The sequence below is a fragment of the Parambassis ranga genome, chromosome 13 (assembly GCF_900634625.1).
Source record: "Parambassis ranga chromosome 13, fParRan2.1, whole genome shotgun sequence".
In the NCBI taxonomy this organism is placed as follows: domain Eukaryota; kingdom Metazoa; phylum Chordata; class Actinopteri; family Ambassidae; genus Parambassis; species Parambassis ranga.
Window position 1 is genome coordinate 10,157,320 of NC_041033.1, and position 13,289 is coordinate 10,170,608.

The window sequence follows — 13,289 nt, forward strand, 5'->3', positions numbered from 1 at the left end:
AAAAGCCTTCCTTCCAACATCTCTCCAAAATTGGTCTGAAAATGTGAGGTCAAGTTTGTCATTACAGGTTACATTCCCTTTATCGTCAGGTTTTGTAATGCACTTATGTGAATTTCTTAGTTTAATAATCTTTTTAGCAGAATTAAATGTGTTGTTAGAATGAATGTTTTTGTGAAGCTGGTGAAGCCAAACCACTTTTTGGTGTTAATCCTCCCTCACTCAATGTTTGCATATAGTGAGCCACTAGTGTGGCTCTGCAGGCAGAGAACACGTTTTGCATGTATATTTGTGTAAACAATGCTGTATTTTTCTATGAAATATTTTAATAGTTTTATATCCATGTATATCTTGTGCACCAGTCCTGTTACAGGCTGTATGTGTGTAATATACATGGTGATTGTCATTTTCTGAAAAGGAGACCTTTATTCAGTAACTGCTCAATGCAATGTTTTACATTAAAACCTATTTTTCATACAGCACAGTGCAAAAATACCTTCGCAGTCACACTTGAGGGCAGTCAAGAAAATACAATCATCATCATCATCAATATTCTCCAATGAGAACGGATGGCTAGCTGGAGGATCTGATCAGTCAGAGCACAGTATGTGACAAACATGATTGGGACATTGAAGGCCACTAAGACTGGACAGGATTCATGTCTGTACAAACATGCACACACACACCTGTACAAACACACACACAACATATAAACAGCCCACAAACCTTAAATTCAACATACATTGTTGACTTGTGGGCCACATTGTAATGCACACAATATAAAATAAGTTCATTTGGACAGTTTACATTGTTATTCATCATCAGCAATAAGTAAACATCAATTACGACAGTTATATCGATGATGGCAGCAAGAGGACAAAACATGTCCGCATCATTTTGATGTTGATCCAGCTATTCATTGGCACATTAGTGTCCATACAGGAGGAGGGAGGGGCTACTGCCCTTCCCTGACTGGCTAATTGGCTACCAGAGGCAAAGATGCACTCGTCGACAGCCGGAGGAACAGGCTACTGGCTGTGCTTATTAAAACATGGAGTAGATGCAAATGGAGACAAGGGCGATAAGGCAGGGAGGAACAGTTGAGCTCCTCACAGAAGATTGATGATAAATCTAGAAGACGAAGATCTTGTCTCTCTGGACGGTGTCAAGGTCATCGTCCATGGTCAGGAGGACCTGAGGGAAGAGCAGGAAAGTCGTTAGCGTGCAATTTGCAAACTCCACATTCCGAAAGCAACAAAAATGTTTTAAGTATGTTGCTGTGTAGATAAACACACAACACACATATCCTCATCATACCAGGAAAGATCCAAACATGGCAATGGAGGAGAGGAAGTGCCAAATGTCGTGGTCGTCAAAGAAAGACAACAGGATGCAGTCCCTGTTGTGTTCACGCGACTCTGCAGGAGTTTTCTGCCAGGAGAAAGAAATAAAAACATTCAGTGCATATTATATTAATAAGTTCCTCCACAAACCAGAATCTGGTGTGTGTACGTGTTACTGACCTGCCAGGTGCTGAGTCCCTGGAAGAAGAAATACAGTGCAAAGCCCCACACCACAGCAGTGAAGAGAATGCATACCAACGGCAGACACTTAATTCTCTCCCCGCTCCGCAGCTAAAAATGCACAAACAGACAACAAACTTACAATGTACACAACATTCCTGCTCTTCTCTAAATCTACACGTTACTCACACACCTTCATGATGATGTAAAAGGCAAAGTAGAGCAGCAGGTTGCAGATGGCAATGGCCAACAGGTAGGAGGCAAAGTCATTAGGCCTCTCTATAAGGCCATAAGCAGCCCTGCAGACAGGTAAACAAACATGTCATCCGTCACTACTGCATTCCTTATGAGTGTCATAATTAACCCTCATGCACGTCCTCCCACAGTTCATCAAGCACACAAGCTAAGATATATTAATCATAATAACCTCATAAAAATACACACTAACACACACAAACACATAGAACAAGGTAACAGAACACTCAGGTGTGGATTGTTTAACATACGATCCCTACACTCTAAGTCGCTCTTAGTTAATGATCTAATTATTGATCATCACACTGATATACTTTGTCTCACTGAGACTTGGTTACAGGGTGAAGAATATGTTGCTTTAAATGAATCAACTCCGTCTTGTTAACTGTCATGTTCCTAGAGTTACAGGTCGCGGAGGAGGAGTGGCAGCAATCTACCGCTCCAGTCTTCAGATGAATCCTAAACCTAAGTCTACTCATACTTCTTTTGAGAGTCTCACTCTCAGCCTGTCTCACGGAAGCTGGAAGAAGTCAGAATTTGTTTTACTCGTCGTAGTGTATCGTCCACCTGCTGCTGCTTATTCAGAGTTCCTGCTGGAGTTTTCAGACTTCTTATCAAGTTTAGTGCTTAGCACAGATAAAGTCATCATAGTGGGTGACTTTAACATTCATATGGACGTCGACTCCGACAGTCTGAAGATTGCCTTCAACTCACTCTTGGATTCAGTTGGGTTCTCTCAGTTAGTAAATGAACCCACACACTGTCACAGTCACACCCTTGATCTGGTTCTCACCTACGGCCTGGAAGCTGAGAACCTGCTAGTGTGGTCTCAAAATCCTGTTCTTTCAGATCACTCATTAATAACTTTTGACTTCTCTCTTTCAGACCTACCAGCACCTAAGGAAAAGGTCTACTACAGCAGATGTCTGTCTGAAGACGCCGTAAAGCAGTTTAGGACAGCAATCCTACCAGTACTCCCCACAGTCCCAAGTACTGATGGGGGTACCAACTTAAATGTTACTCCTGCAGAGCTGGACCGCTTTGTCAACAACACTGCAGACACACTACACTCAGTCTTAAACAGGATTGCTCCACTGAAGAAGAAGAAAACTACAAACCAGAAGAGGCTAGCTCCGTGGTACAACTCAAACATCCGATCACTGAAACGGATTACACGTAGGATGGAGAGGATGTGGCAGTCCTCTAAATCAGATGACTCCCGGAGGGCCTGGAGAGACAGTCTGCTGACGTATAAGAAGGCCCTTCGTAAAGCCAGGACAGCCTACTATTCATCACTAATAGAAGAAAACAAGAACAACCCGCGCTTTCTCTTCAACGCCGTGGCCAGGCTGACAAAGAGCCACAGCTCTGTGGAGCCTCGCATTCCTGCAGCTCTTAGTAGTGAAGACTTCATGAGCTTCTTCACTGATAAAATCACCACTATTAGAGGACAAATCAACCACAATCTCTCTGTGACCGCTGAGGATACACCGCCACTTCTGGAAACGGATCCTGATCTAACTCTGGACTGCTTCGCGCCCATCGGCCTCCCTGAGCTGACCACCAGCATCTGCAAGTCTAAACCTACTACCTGTCTTCTGGATCCGATCCCTTCACAGCTCCTCAAGGATGCTATTCCTCTGATCGGAGACTCTATATTAGGACAGATCAACTTGTCTCTGGAAACAGGATATGTACCACAGGCTTTTAAAACTGCTGTGATCATTCCGATACTTAAAAAACCTTCACTGGACCCGGACGTCCTAGGAAACTACAGACCGATCTCCAACCTCACCTTTATCTCCAAACTACTTGAAAGAGCTGTTGTAAGTCAGCTAAACGACCACCTGTGTAGTAACAGTCTGTTTGATGCTTTCCAGTCTGGTTTCAGAGCCCATCACAGCACAGAAACAGCACTGCTTAAAGTCACCAATGACCTCCTCATGGCATCGGACCGGGGTCTCGTCTCTGTACTCGTTCTACTGGATCTCAGTGCTGCCTTCGACACCGTAGACCATCGCATCCTGCTACACAGATTGGAACACGAGATCAGGATTACAGGAACAGCACTGCGCTGGTTTAAATCATATTTATCTGACAGATTTCATTTTGTTCACACTAACGATGTGTCTTCCACAGGTACAAGGGTTAACCACGGTGTTCCACAGGGTTCTGTGCTCGGACCGATCCTGTTCACCCTCTACATGCTCCCTCTAGGATACATCATCCAGAAGCACGGCATAAACTTTCATTGTTATGCTGATGATACCCAGCTGTATTTATCCATGAAGCCTGAAGAAACGGAGCCGCTAGTCAGACTACAGGCGTGTCTAAAGGACATAAAGGACTGGATGTCCTCCAACTTTTTACTATTAAACTCGGACAAGACTGAGGTCATTGTTTTTGGACCGAAACATCTCAGAACTAGTTTATCAGATAATACTTTCTCCCTGGATGGAATTACTCTGGCCTCCAGTACGACTGTGAGGAACCTTGGAGTTATCTTTGATCAAGACATGTCGTTTGTCTCTCATATTAAGCAGGTCTCCAGGACCGCTTTCTTTCACCTGCGTAATATTACTAAGATCAGGAGCATCCTCTCTCAGAGTGATGCTGAAAAGCTCATCCATGCTTTTGTCACTTCAAGACTGGACTACTGCAACTCTTTATTGTCAGGATGTCCACATTACTCCATCAACAGTCTGCAGCTGATCCAGAACGCAGCAGCTAGAGTTCTGACAGGAAGCAGCCAAAGGGATCATATCTCTCCTGTCCTAGCGTCTCTTCACTGGCTCCCAGTGGACTCAAGAATACACTTCAAGATCCTTCTTCTAACCTACAAGGCTCTTCATGGACTTGCTCCATTGTATCTGCAGGACCTGATTGTACCATATGTTCCTAATAGGACACTCAGATCTCTGAGTGCAGGTTTACTAGTAGTTCCTAGGATTCATAGAAGTAGAATGGGAGGACGAGCTTTCAGCTATCAGGCACCGCTATTATGGAACCAGTTACCAATCTGGGTCCGAGAGGCAGACACTGCCTCCACCTTTAAGACTAGACTTAAAACTTTTCTGTTTAGTAAGGCGTACAGTTAGCCTTAGACCTAGTGTGTAGCACAGCTATGCTGCTCTAGGCCTACGTTGTCGGGGGGCACAAACATGATCCACTGAGCAGTTTCCCTCTCACCCTCCAACCTCTCCTTTTCTCTCCTTAGTCTGGCTCACACTGGTCTCAAGACCTGGATGATGACCTGCAGTCCGGCCCGTGAAGTCTCTCTTGCTCTACGTTGTCGGGGGGCACAAACACGATCCTCTGAACACCCTCTGACCTCTCCTCCACTCTCCTTAGTCTGGATCATACTGGGTAATATCGTCTCATAATCTGTGTTAACTGTCTTCCTTGTAGTTCTGTGCCTCGCTCTCGCTCTCTCTCTTTGCAGGTCTCAAGACCTGCATACTGACCTGCAGTCTCTCCTGTGCTCATCGACTTCACTAGCCCCTGCTGCTCATCTTTACTATCAAATTACTATTCCTACTTATGGACCGACGATATATATAGATATCTATTACAATATATCACTGTTTCATCTTGCTGTCATGTTTGCTCTGTACTGTATCATGTTTGTATCATGTTTGCTCCTCTCTCCCTCTCTCTCTTTCTCCTTCATCCTCTCTCTCTCTCTCTCTCTCTCTCTCTCCCTCATCCTCTCTGACTAGCAGCAGGACTGGTTCCCCCTTAAGTTGACGGGTCCTGCTCAAGGTTTCTTCCTCTTAAAGGGAGTTTTTCCTTGCCACAGTGCTCTTAGGGGGGTTCCTGTGAAGCGCTTTGAGACAATGTCTGATTGTAATATGCGCTATATAAATAAAACTGAATTGAATTGAATTGAATTGTTCGCAAACACTACCCTAATGTGTTGTTCGGGGACAAAAACGTCCCCTAACTTTAACGGTTTTAAAAATATATTAGATAAATATTTTTTTGAAATTTTTTTGCATAGACCTTTTAATTAACTTCAGTTCTAATCAACAGTAGTGAAAAAATCATTTTCCCCAAGGATTTTAACCCTTTATTCACCAATTTTATAAGGGGTGGTGCTGAAGATTGAAAAAAAAACACACAAAATGGCTCATTTTTAATAGAAAAGGTGAATGTGGACTGGATTCTTTTTAACCTTTATTACAGTCTTGGTCATGTCAAACATCAGTAAAAAAATTGACTTTATTGCATTATTAGTTTTTGCAGAGCACTGGATTTTCTTTTTTTCTCCCATTTTGTCCCATAGACTTACATTATAAACACACTTTTTTTGACTGCACAGCCATGGCACTACATAATCATGCATTCTTGATTGTTGGTGGTTTACCCTGTTGGTAGGAGGTAAAATTTGTGATTTTTACAGTTAACAACTTAATTACCATATTAACCCTTTACCTGCAGGCCTGTGCTCATGTACTGTAGTTTCTGGCTTGTATATGGAGTTATAGGGAGTATTTTAGCACATAATTGTGTGTCTACACACTGTGTGTGTATGTTAGAGAGGAAGAGAGCCATTTGCACACTGTCAGGGAAGGAAAGTCAGGAAAATAAAGTTACTAAGTAAGTGAAGTGTACCTAATTCAGACGTACAACGGCGATGCATAAGCATGTAAAATGAAAACATCCAGGAGTTCTGGCGTCTGAAGCTGTGGATGGGTAAAATAGCTGTTTTTTTTTTTTAAAAAACAACATGTCCTCCAGTAGAGTGACTTTACTTTTAGGTTAGTGTCTCAGTTGAGATCACTGAATTAGTCTAAGTGAAGTCTAAGTGCCCCTTTTCCATGGTGTGTTGCGCTCCACACGACCATACGTACATGTGCATGTTACTAAATAGACACCATAGATAGATAACTTGATAACATAATAAATAATCATTGACTAACCAAATCTAATCTACAGTTTAGTCCCCTACTAAAATTAGTATTAAAAGTAGTTTAGTAAAGTAAAGTAAAGTAAATTTTTTGCAGCCCTAAAAGTAAGTGCCGGGCCCTTTGATGCTGAGAGGTTCAGACTAAACAAAACAAAAACACTAGTGGACTTGCATGCATCCTCCTGGTCATTTAATGGTGACAAGAGCAGCAAGCAGCATGAAGAGAGGATTCACCTGTGCATGAGTGAAGGATTCACTTGTGAACGAATGAAGGATTCGCTTGTGAACAAGTGACGGATCTACTTGTGCAGCCTTCACAGCTTCACAGCCTGGCCCTTCATAGAGCCAGGCTGCACAATCATTTCCAGAGATTGTGCACAAGTGAATCCTCTCTTCATGTTGCTTTCTGCTCTTCTCACCATCAAATGACCACAAGGTCACATGTAAGACCACTTGCCTTTTTGTTTTGTTTAGTCAGCACTTGTAGACATCAAAGGGCCACACATGCATAGCAACACTTTCTTTGTTTTTGTTTACTATGAAGACTCTGTGGTTGTGTGTACTCACAGACAACAAGATCAGTGTGCAAATGGCTCTCTTCCTCTCTAAGTTGTTAACTGTAAAAATCACAAATTTTACCTCCTACCAACAGGGTAAACCACCAACAATCAAGAATGCATGACTATTTAGTGCCATGGCTGTGCAGTCAAAAAAAGTGTGTTTATAATGTAAGTCTATGGGACAAAATGGGAGAAAAAAAGAAAATCCAGTGCTGTGCAAAAACTAATAATGCAATAAAGTCAATTTTTTTACTGATGTTTGACATGACCAAGACTGTAATAAAGGTTCAAAAGAATCCAGTCCACATTCACCTTTTCTATTAAAAATGAGCCATTTTGTGTTTTTTTTTTTTCAATTTTCAGCACCACCCCTTATAAAATTGGTGATTAAAGGGTTAAAATCCTGGGGGAAAATGATTTTTTTCACTACTGTTGATTAGAACTGAAGTTAATTAAAAGGTCTATGCAAAAAAATTTCAAAAAAATATTTATCTAATATATTTTTAAAACCGTTAAAGTTAGGGGACGTTTTTGTCCCCGAACAACACATTAGGGGGTAAAATTTGCCCACAGTGTACCGTTGACCTATGAAAAATTTTAAAATCATATTAACAAAATTTATGTAAAATTAAGCTTATTGAGGAAAAATGATTCAATTTGTCCACATATTGACAAAGTTATGGCCAAAATAAACAGAAAAATTTCTCTCAGAGGACAAAAATGTCCCGAACAACACATGAGGGTTAAGTAGCACAGTGTTTACTTACAGAGACCAGTTGACTATGTTAACCATCACAAGCAGAACCATGCGGTCCTAACAGACATAACAGGGAAAGGATTGCGTTGAAGCGTTTGTTATGGATTTGTACAGATTTTGCTGCTTTTGTCACAACAACTGGTCAAGACAATGATGCAGAATGTAATCCCATTACTCACAATGTACAAACAGCGGCTGGAAATGTACTTTTGTGGGGTTTATTTTGATATTTACCATGAAATAAGGCACTCGCTGCTATCTTTCCCATAGAAGTAAACGGCAGCACGGAATCGGGGGGGCTCATGAAAGCCTCATACGGCTCAGCCAATCAGAGCCGCGGCTTCATCGTCAACAGGAAACGGCGAAAGCGTCATTGGAGATGTTGTTAGTGGTCTAACTTTCGCATCTTTCTCCACCCTGCGAACACAATGTTTCTGTTGAAGACATGACCGCTGACAGTTTTTGCCACACATGCTAATAAGAAAAACATTAAAAGCGTGCAAGGTAAGTCGTTGGTCACGATTAAGCTATTCTTCAACTATTTAGCTCGCTGTGCTAACGTCAGGCTAGCTGGTTAAGTTAGCCGAGGGACTAACGTTAAATTAGTTAGCTTAGCTCACTTCTTTTCTTCTTGTGTTTCTTCTGTTTTTAATATGATTTTACGACCATATTTATCATTTACCAAGATGTTCGTGTGGAATAGCGATGCACACCCTCACGAGGGTTTAAGAACCTCCGCTCTAATTGTAGATCAAAGATGCAAGAAGTTAGCTTGTTTGTTAATCTCATTATCTGAGCCTAATATGAGAGCAAATCCCCACGTTTCCCCTTCTAAAGCACAGCACAGAGCTAAAATATCTCTTATTCCATGTGTGTGTACAATATCCAGCTACAACACATTTGTCACTCTGTTTTGCATCACGATTTGTCTCCGCAGTAACCATGACTGCAGCTGCTCTCATAGGAGACCAGCTGATCCTTGAGGAGGACTATGATGAGGACTATATACCCTCTGAACAAGGTACTAAAGCAGTGATGTGAATCTAGATTAGCTCGAAATGTAGACGTGGATAGATGTACTGAGCACTGTGTTAAATGATACTTTGTTTAGCTTTTCACATAACGTTTTCAAAATGTACTCCCTTTGTGATCAGAAATCCATGAGTATGCAAGAGAGATTGGCATTGATCCTGACAAGGAGCCGGAGCTACTATGGCTGGCCAAGGAGGGCATTGTTGTCCCATTGCCTGCAGAGTGGAAGCCTTGGTAAGTAAAGGGGAGGGAGGCTGGGGAGCTATTTTAATTTCAGCTATGCTGACCCAGCAATCTAGTGAGTGAGTGTCCTTCATAGTAATCAGTTGTTAGGGTCTGTTTTTGACAACTGAGGTTGAGAGATGTCAGCTGCAGAGCAATTGTTAGAGTGATTGACTAACCTGAAAGCACACAGTAATGTTAGGCATTTTATCACTAAAGGAATAATCATCAGTTAAGATAAAATATAAAATTTGACACACTGTCACTGTGTTCATAAACAGCTATTACTTATTTAGGACCCTGAATGTTGACTGTTATATGGAATTATGTAGTTTATTTGGTTCAGTTCTGTGATTAAGGTGGCAACCTTTGCTGATATCCCTATCCTTCCTGTCTCTGCGCCTTTGGTCTCTTTCCTCATAGCCAGGATGTGACAGGGGACATTTACTATTTCAACTTCTCCACTGGCCAGTCCACCTGGGATCACCCCTGTGACGAGTTATACCGCCGTTTGGTGACAAAGGAGCGTGAACGCGTCCAGCTCACAGCTAATGCAGGGGGCACAGGGGCAAAGAAGGAGAAGAAAAAGAAAAAGGAGAAGAAGGAGAAAAAAGAAAAGAAGAAAAAGGAGCCACTCAAGACTCCTGGAGTGAGTAGTTGTTACATTTCTTGTTGTATTTTATGCTTTTTGCTGGCCATTTGACATGTATTGACTATTCAGAATAGTGACAGTTTTTATAGTAGTACCTATGGACACAAAAGGATGTGTGATTTATGCTCAAAGAGAGAAATGTAAATATTTGTACTTTTCCTTTTGTCATGTTTCAGCAGTTTTTAAGATTTCTTTCATTTATATGTTGGGAATATGTATTCCTGCTTCCTGTACAGTTAAAGGCAAGGTTCTACAAGTTAAATGTCATGGGCAGGTCTTTTATGCATTTGGATATGTCGGTTTCCACTGACTGTAAACAGGATGACTTCGAGAAGGTACCTGTCTTGGGCGTGCATGTACAGAAGTAGAATTACAGTTAAACTAGATGTAAGTACTTACCTCACTTACTGTGTTTTTCCTCCTAGGCGCTGAGTACATCTTTGGGACCTTTACAGTCTCCGCTTGCCAGCCTGCCTCCTCTGAGAAGTCTGGACACTGCTGGTCAAGGCTCTCTTTCTGGATCTGCCCGTACTGTCCGGGGATCCCTTGGCAACTCTGGGGGCCTGGAACCCCTCAAGACACCCCTTCGTGTAAGATCTGTTTGGTATATGAAGGAGCGTATCATGTGCCTCTCAGTTTTTATCCTCTCCCAACCCATACCATATGCCATATACCATGTATGTACCATATTATTTTCTTTTTTTGTCAGGGTCCTCAAAGCAGCGGAGCATCTAGTGTTTTAGGCAGCCGGCATGATGAGAAGGTGTCGCTTACTTTACCTGGATTTGATGAGGATGATGATGAAATTGATGAATACAAAATCTCAGATAATGAGGTATGTGTAGCTTTCTACGGCTCTTAGAAATACACTCCATGCCCTTATGAATCCAGAGTGTTTCTTTTTCAGCCAAGTCCTCGTAGTTCTGACAGGCCAATGAAGAATCTCCATCTAGATCTGGATCTTGGAGGAGGCCTGCAATATGAGGTATGAAGTGGTTCTCTCACAGATATATTGTGATGTATTTCAGTTTGATGATTCCTTTATTATTAAGTGCACCATGAACGTATGAATATGTTGACAGTTTATCTGCTCCAGAGGAAAGTTTTCATCTTGTGTGAATGTTTACTTCAGGACAGTGAAGCCAGTGACGCAGCTCCAGCTGAGGAGAGAACAGAGCCAGAGTTGCAGGACTTGACCCTATCTGGAGACCACTGCCCTGAGCCACCACCCCAACAGGTAAAAACACACAGACCCACACACTCACAAATTCATTTACTAGTAGTAGTAGAGTAGTATTGAATTATCTTTAGTTACTACTTTCTGTAGTAGATTTACATGTGTTTCAAAGTTGGTGGTAAGTCAGTCAGTGTATCATTGCTGTAATGCTCTTGTTGTTACCTCATGTAACTGTGACCTCAACCATCTGTTACTCCTTCTCTTGTGTGTCTTTAAACCCCTCACCTTTTGCAATATGACCCATATTTGTTCTTTCAGCTGCTGTGCTGCTGGGATCTGTCCTACGGGCACGGCTGTTACTGTGTCTTCCTGTTTGTCCTTCTGTCTTCCTACTGTCACTGTTACTGTTTTGCTGTCTGAATCTAAATAACTGGAGCATGTGTCAGCAGTAGTGTTTGTATTATATTCACTTATTTATTATCATCATTCATAGTGCTTCTCCCACCATCGCCATATAACAGTCATTCCAAATCCATGAATCATGTAACTCCTTCATATAACTATATATTACTTTTGGTTTTACAAACAGAGACAGTTTTCAGCAGTATTGATGTCAGCACTTAAATGTGCCCTTGTGTGTGTGTGTACCTGTGTTTTAGTGTAAAAGAGATCCACAGTGGTATTTTATTTGAGCGTACATGCTTGTTTTCTTTGAGTTAATTTTTATGTCTTGGAGATCTAACATGAGTAATATTGTCAAATGCATGATCTACTGGTTTGCATGCATCCTCCATCTTTCAGCAGGGGTCACAATCTTTTTGTCTGCCTCCTTTCCTCACCTGCCCTCCTCCATCCCTTTTCTCCTCTGTGTCTCTGCACGCCTTCCTTTGTGCCTCTGTTTGGGATCGATGGACTGTTCTTCCTATTGCCTTCCACCAAGGACTCTTTGAAGGGCCGCCACTTCCACGTCTCTCACCAGGCAGGCAGTGGAAGCCATGTCAGTGACAAGAGTGCAGGTGCTACCATCCCTGAGCACTCTGCTGAGCACTCAGAAGAGGAGGTGCCAGAGGAGATCAGTGAGGGGGAAGACAGAGAGGAGAGAGGAGAGATTGAGGATGTTCAAAAAGTGAAGGGAGAGGGTGAAAAAGAAGGAGAAACAGAAGAGGAAAGAGAGGAGGTGACAGGAGGCGAAGTGAATGAGCAGGGGGATGGAGAGGAACCAGATGAGAAAGATACAAAGTGTCAAGAGAAGGAGGGAGAGGAGGAAGAAGATCAGGGAGGAAGAGAAGAGAGTGAGAAGGAGGAGGAGGAGGGAGTGAGTGATGAGGTAGAAGAGGAATGCTCTGAAGATAACAGTGAAAAAAAAGATGAAGGGGGAGGAGAGTCAGAAAACATAAACCACTACAATAGACAGGAGAGTAATGAACAAGAGGAAAATAACAGTGAAGAACAATTAGAGAGATGTGCTGAGGATAATGAACCCATAGATGGAGAGGAGACTTTGAAGAGTGATGATGCTAGGGAGAGTGTTATTGATGAGAAAGAGGAGGAGCTAAAAGTTGAAGAAGATGAATTTGAGGAAGTTAGTGACGAAGTTGTAGAAAAGTGCTTCCAAAGTGAGCAAGATAATGAAAGTGAGGATGACAAAGACGAAGATGAGCTTGAGGAAAGCATAAATAATGGAGAACAAAACAGGAGTGAGAAAGAGGAGGTGGAAACAAGTAACAAAGAAAGGCAAGAGGAGCACGAGGAGAATGAGAGCGAAGAGGCTTTGGAGAGATGCTCCCTAAGCCAGAGGAAACTGACAGAGAGTGATGAGGATGTGTTAGAAAGATGTGTTCAGAGCGAGAGAGAGGAAACTGAGAGGGACGGAGCAGAGATAGAGGATGAGTCAGACGTTCAAAAGCCACAGAGAGAATTAGAGAGTGAGGATGAAGTCGTCGAGGTGTTTAAAGAGGAAGCGGCTCATGTTCAACCAGCAGAGCTAGGCCAGAAGATGCTTTACCAAGAAAGTCTTGCTGACGAGATGAAGATTGTGTCAAAAAAATCCCCCCTTCCTACAGAGGTAGGGCTCGGTGTTGACTTTGTGCGTGTTTGTCCCCCCTTTCCCCCAGATTCACTTTCCAACCCCAACCTTGATCCTGCCTGATTCTCTGCAAGCAGGTGCATGTAGCTCCCAGAATCCAACTCTGCCTGGGGGGCTGT

The 13,289-nt window shown here is 42.4% G+C and overlaps 2 protein-coding genes across 14 annotated transcripts in view; one reads left to right on the forward strand and one right to left on the reverse strand.

Annotated features, from left to right (window-relative positions):
- Window positions 1-13,289, forward strand: part of LOC114444708 (centrosomal protein of 164 kDa-like) — a 30,505-nt gene that overhangs the window by 10,689 nt on the left and 6,527 nt on the right. For 2 of the 6 annotated variants that reach the window (XM_028419451.1, XM_028419453.1), the window contains exons 1-9: window positions 8,327-8,505; window positions 8,939-9,022; window positions 9,156-9,267; window positions 9,679-9,904; window positions 10,333-10,497; window positions 10,617-10,742; window positions 10,815-10,892; window positions 11,040-11,144; window positions 12,025-13,149. In XM_028419451.1, the coding sequence (XP_028275252.1) occupies window positions 8,944-9,022; window positions 9,156-9,267; window positions 9,679-9,904; window positions 10,333-10,497; window positions 10,617-10,742; window positions 10,815-10,892; window positions 11,040-11,144; window positions 12,025-13,149 (2,016 nt within the window). In that variant the 5' untranslated portion in view covers window positions 8,327-8,505; window positions 8,939-8,943. Of the gene's footprint in view, window positions 1-8,325; window positions 8,506-8,938; window positions 9,023-9,155; window positions 9,268-9,678; window positions 9,905-10,332; window positions 10,498-10,616; window positions 10,743-10,814; window positions 10,893-11,039; window positions 11,145-12,024; window positions 13,150-13,289 lie in introns of those variants that run through there. The other 4 variants (XM_028419452.1, XM_028419456.1, XM_028419455.1 and 1 more) reach the window with 4 other exon arrangements.
- The window catches only part of sidt2 (SID1 transmembrane family, member 2), a 31,153-nt gene continuing 18,267 nt past the window's right edge, over window positions 404-13,289 (reverse strand). For all 8 annotated transcript variants that reach the window (XM_028419487.1, XM_028419485.1, XM_028419483.1 and 5 more), the window contains 4 exons: window positions 1,714-1,819; window positions 1,521-1,631; window positions 1,315-1,428; window positions 404-1,191 (listed from right to left, as the gene is read on the reverse strand). In XM_028419487.1, coding sequence (XP_028275288.1) covers window positions 1,129-1,191; window positions 1,315-1,428; window positions 1,521-1,631; window positions 1,714-1,819 — 394 coding nt within the window. In that variant the 3' untranslated portion in view covers window positions 404-1,128. The remainder of the gene's footprint in view (window positions 1,192-1,314; window positions 1,429-1,520; window positions 1,632-1,713; window positions 1,820-13,289) is intronic.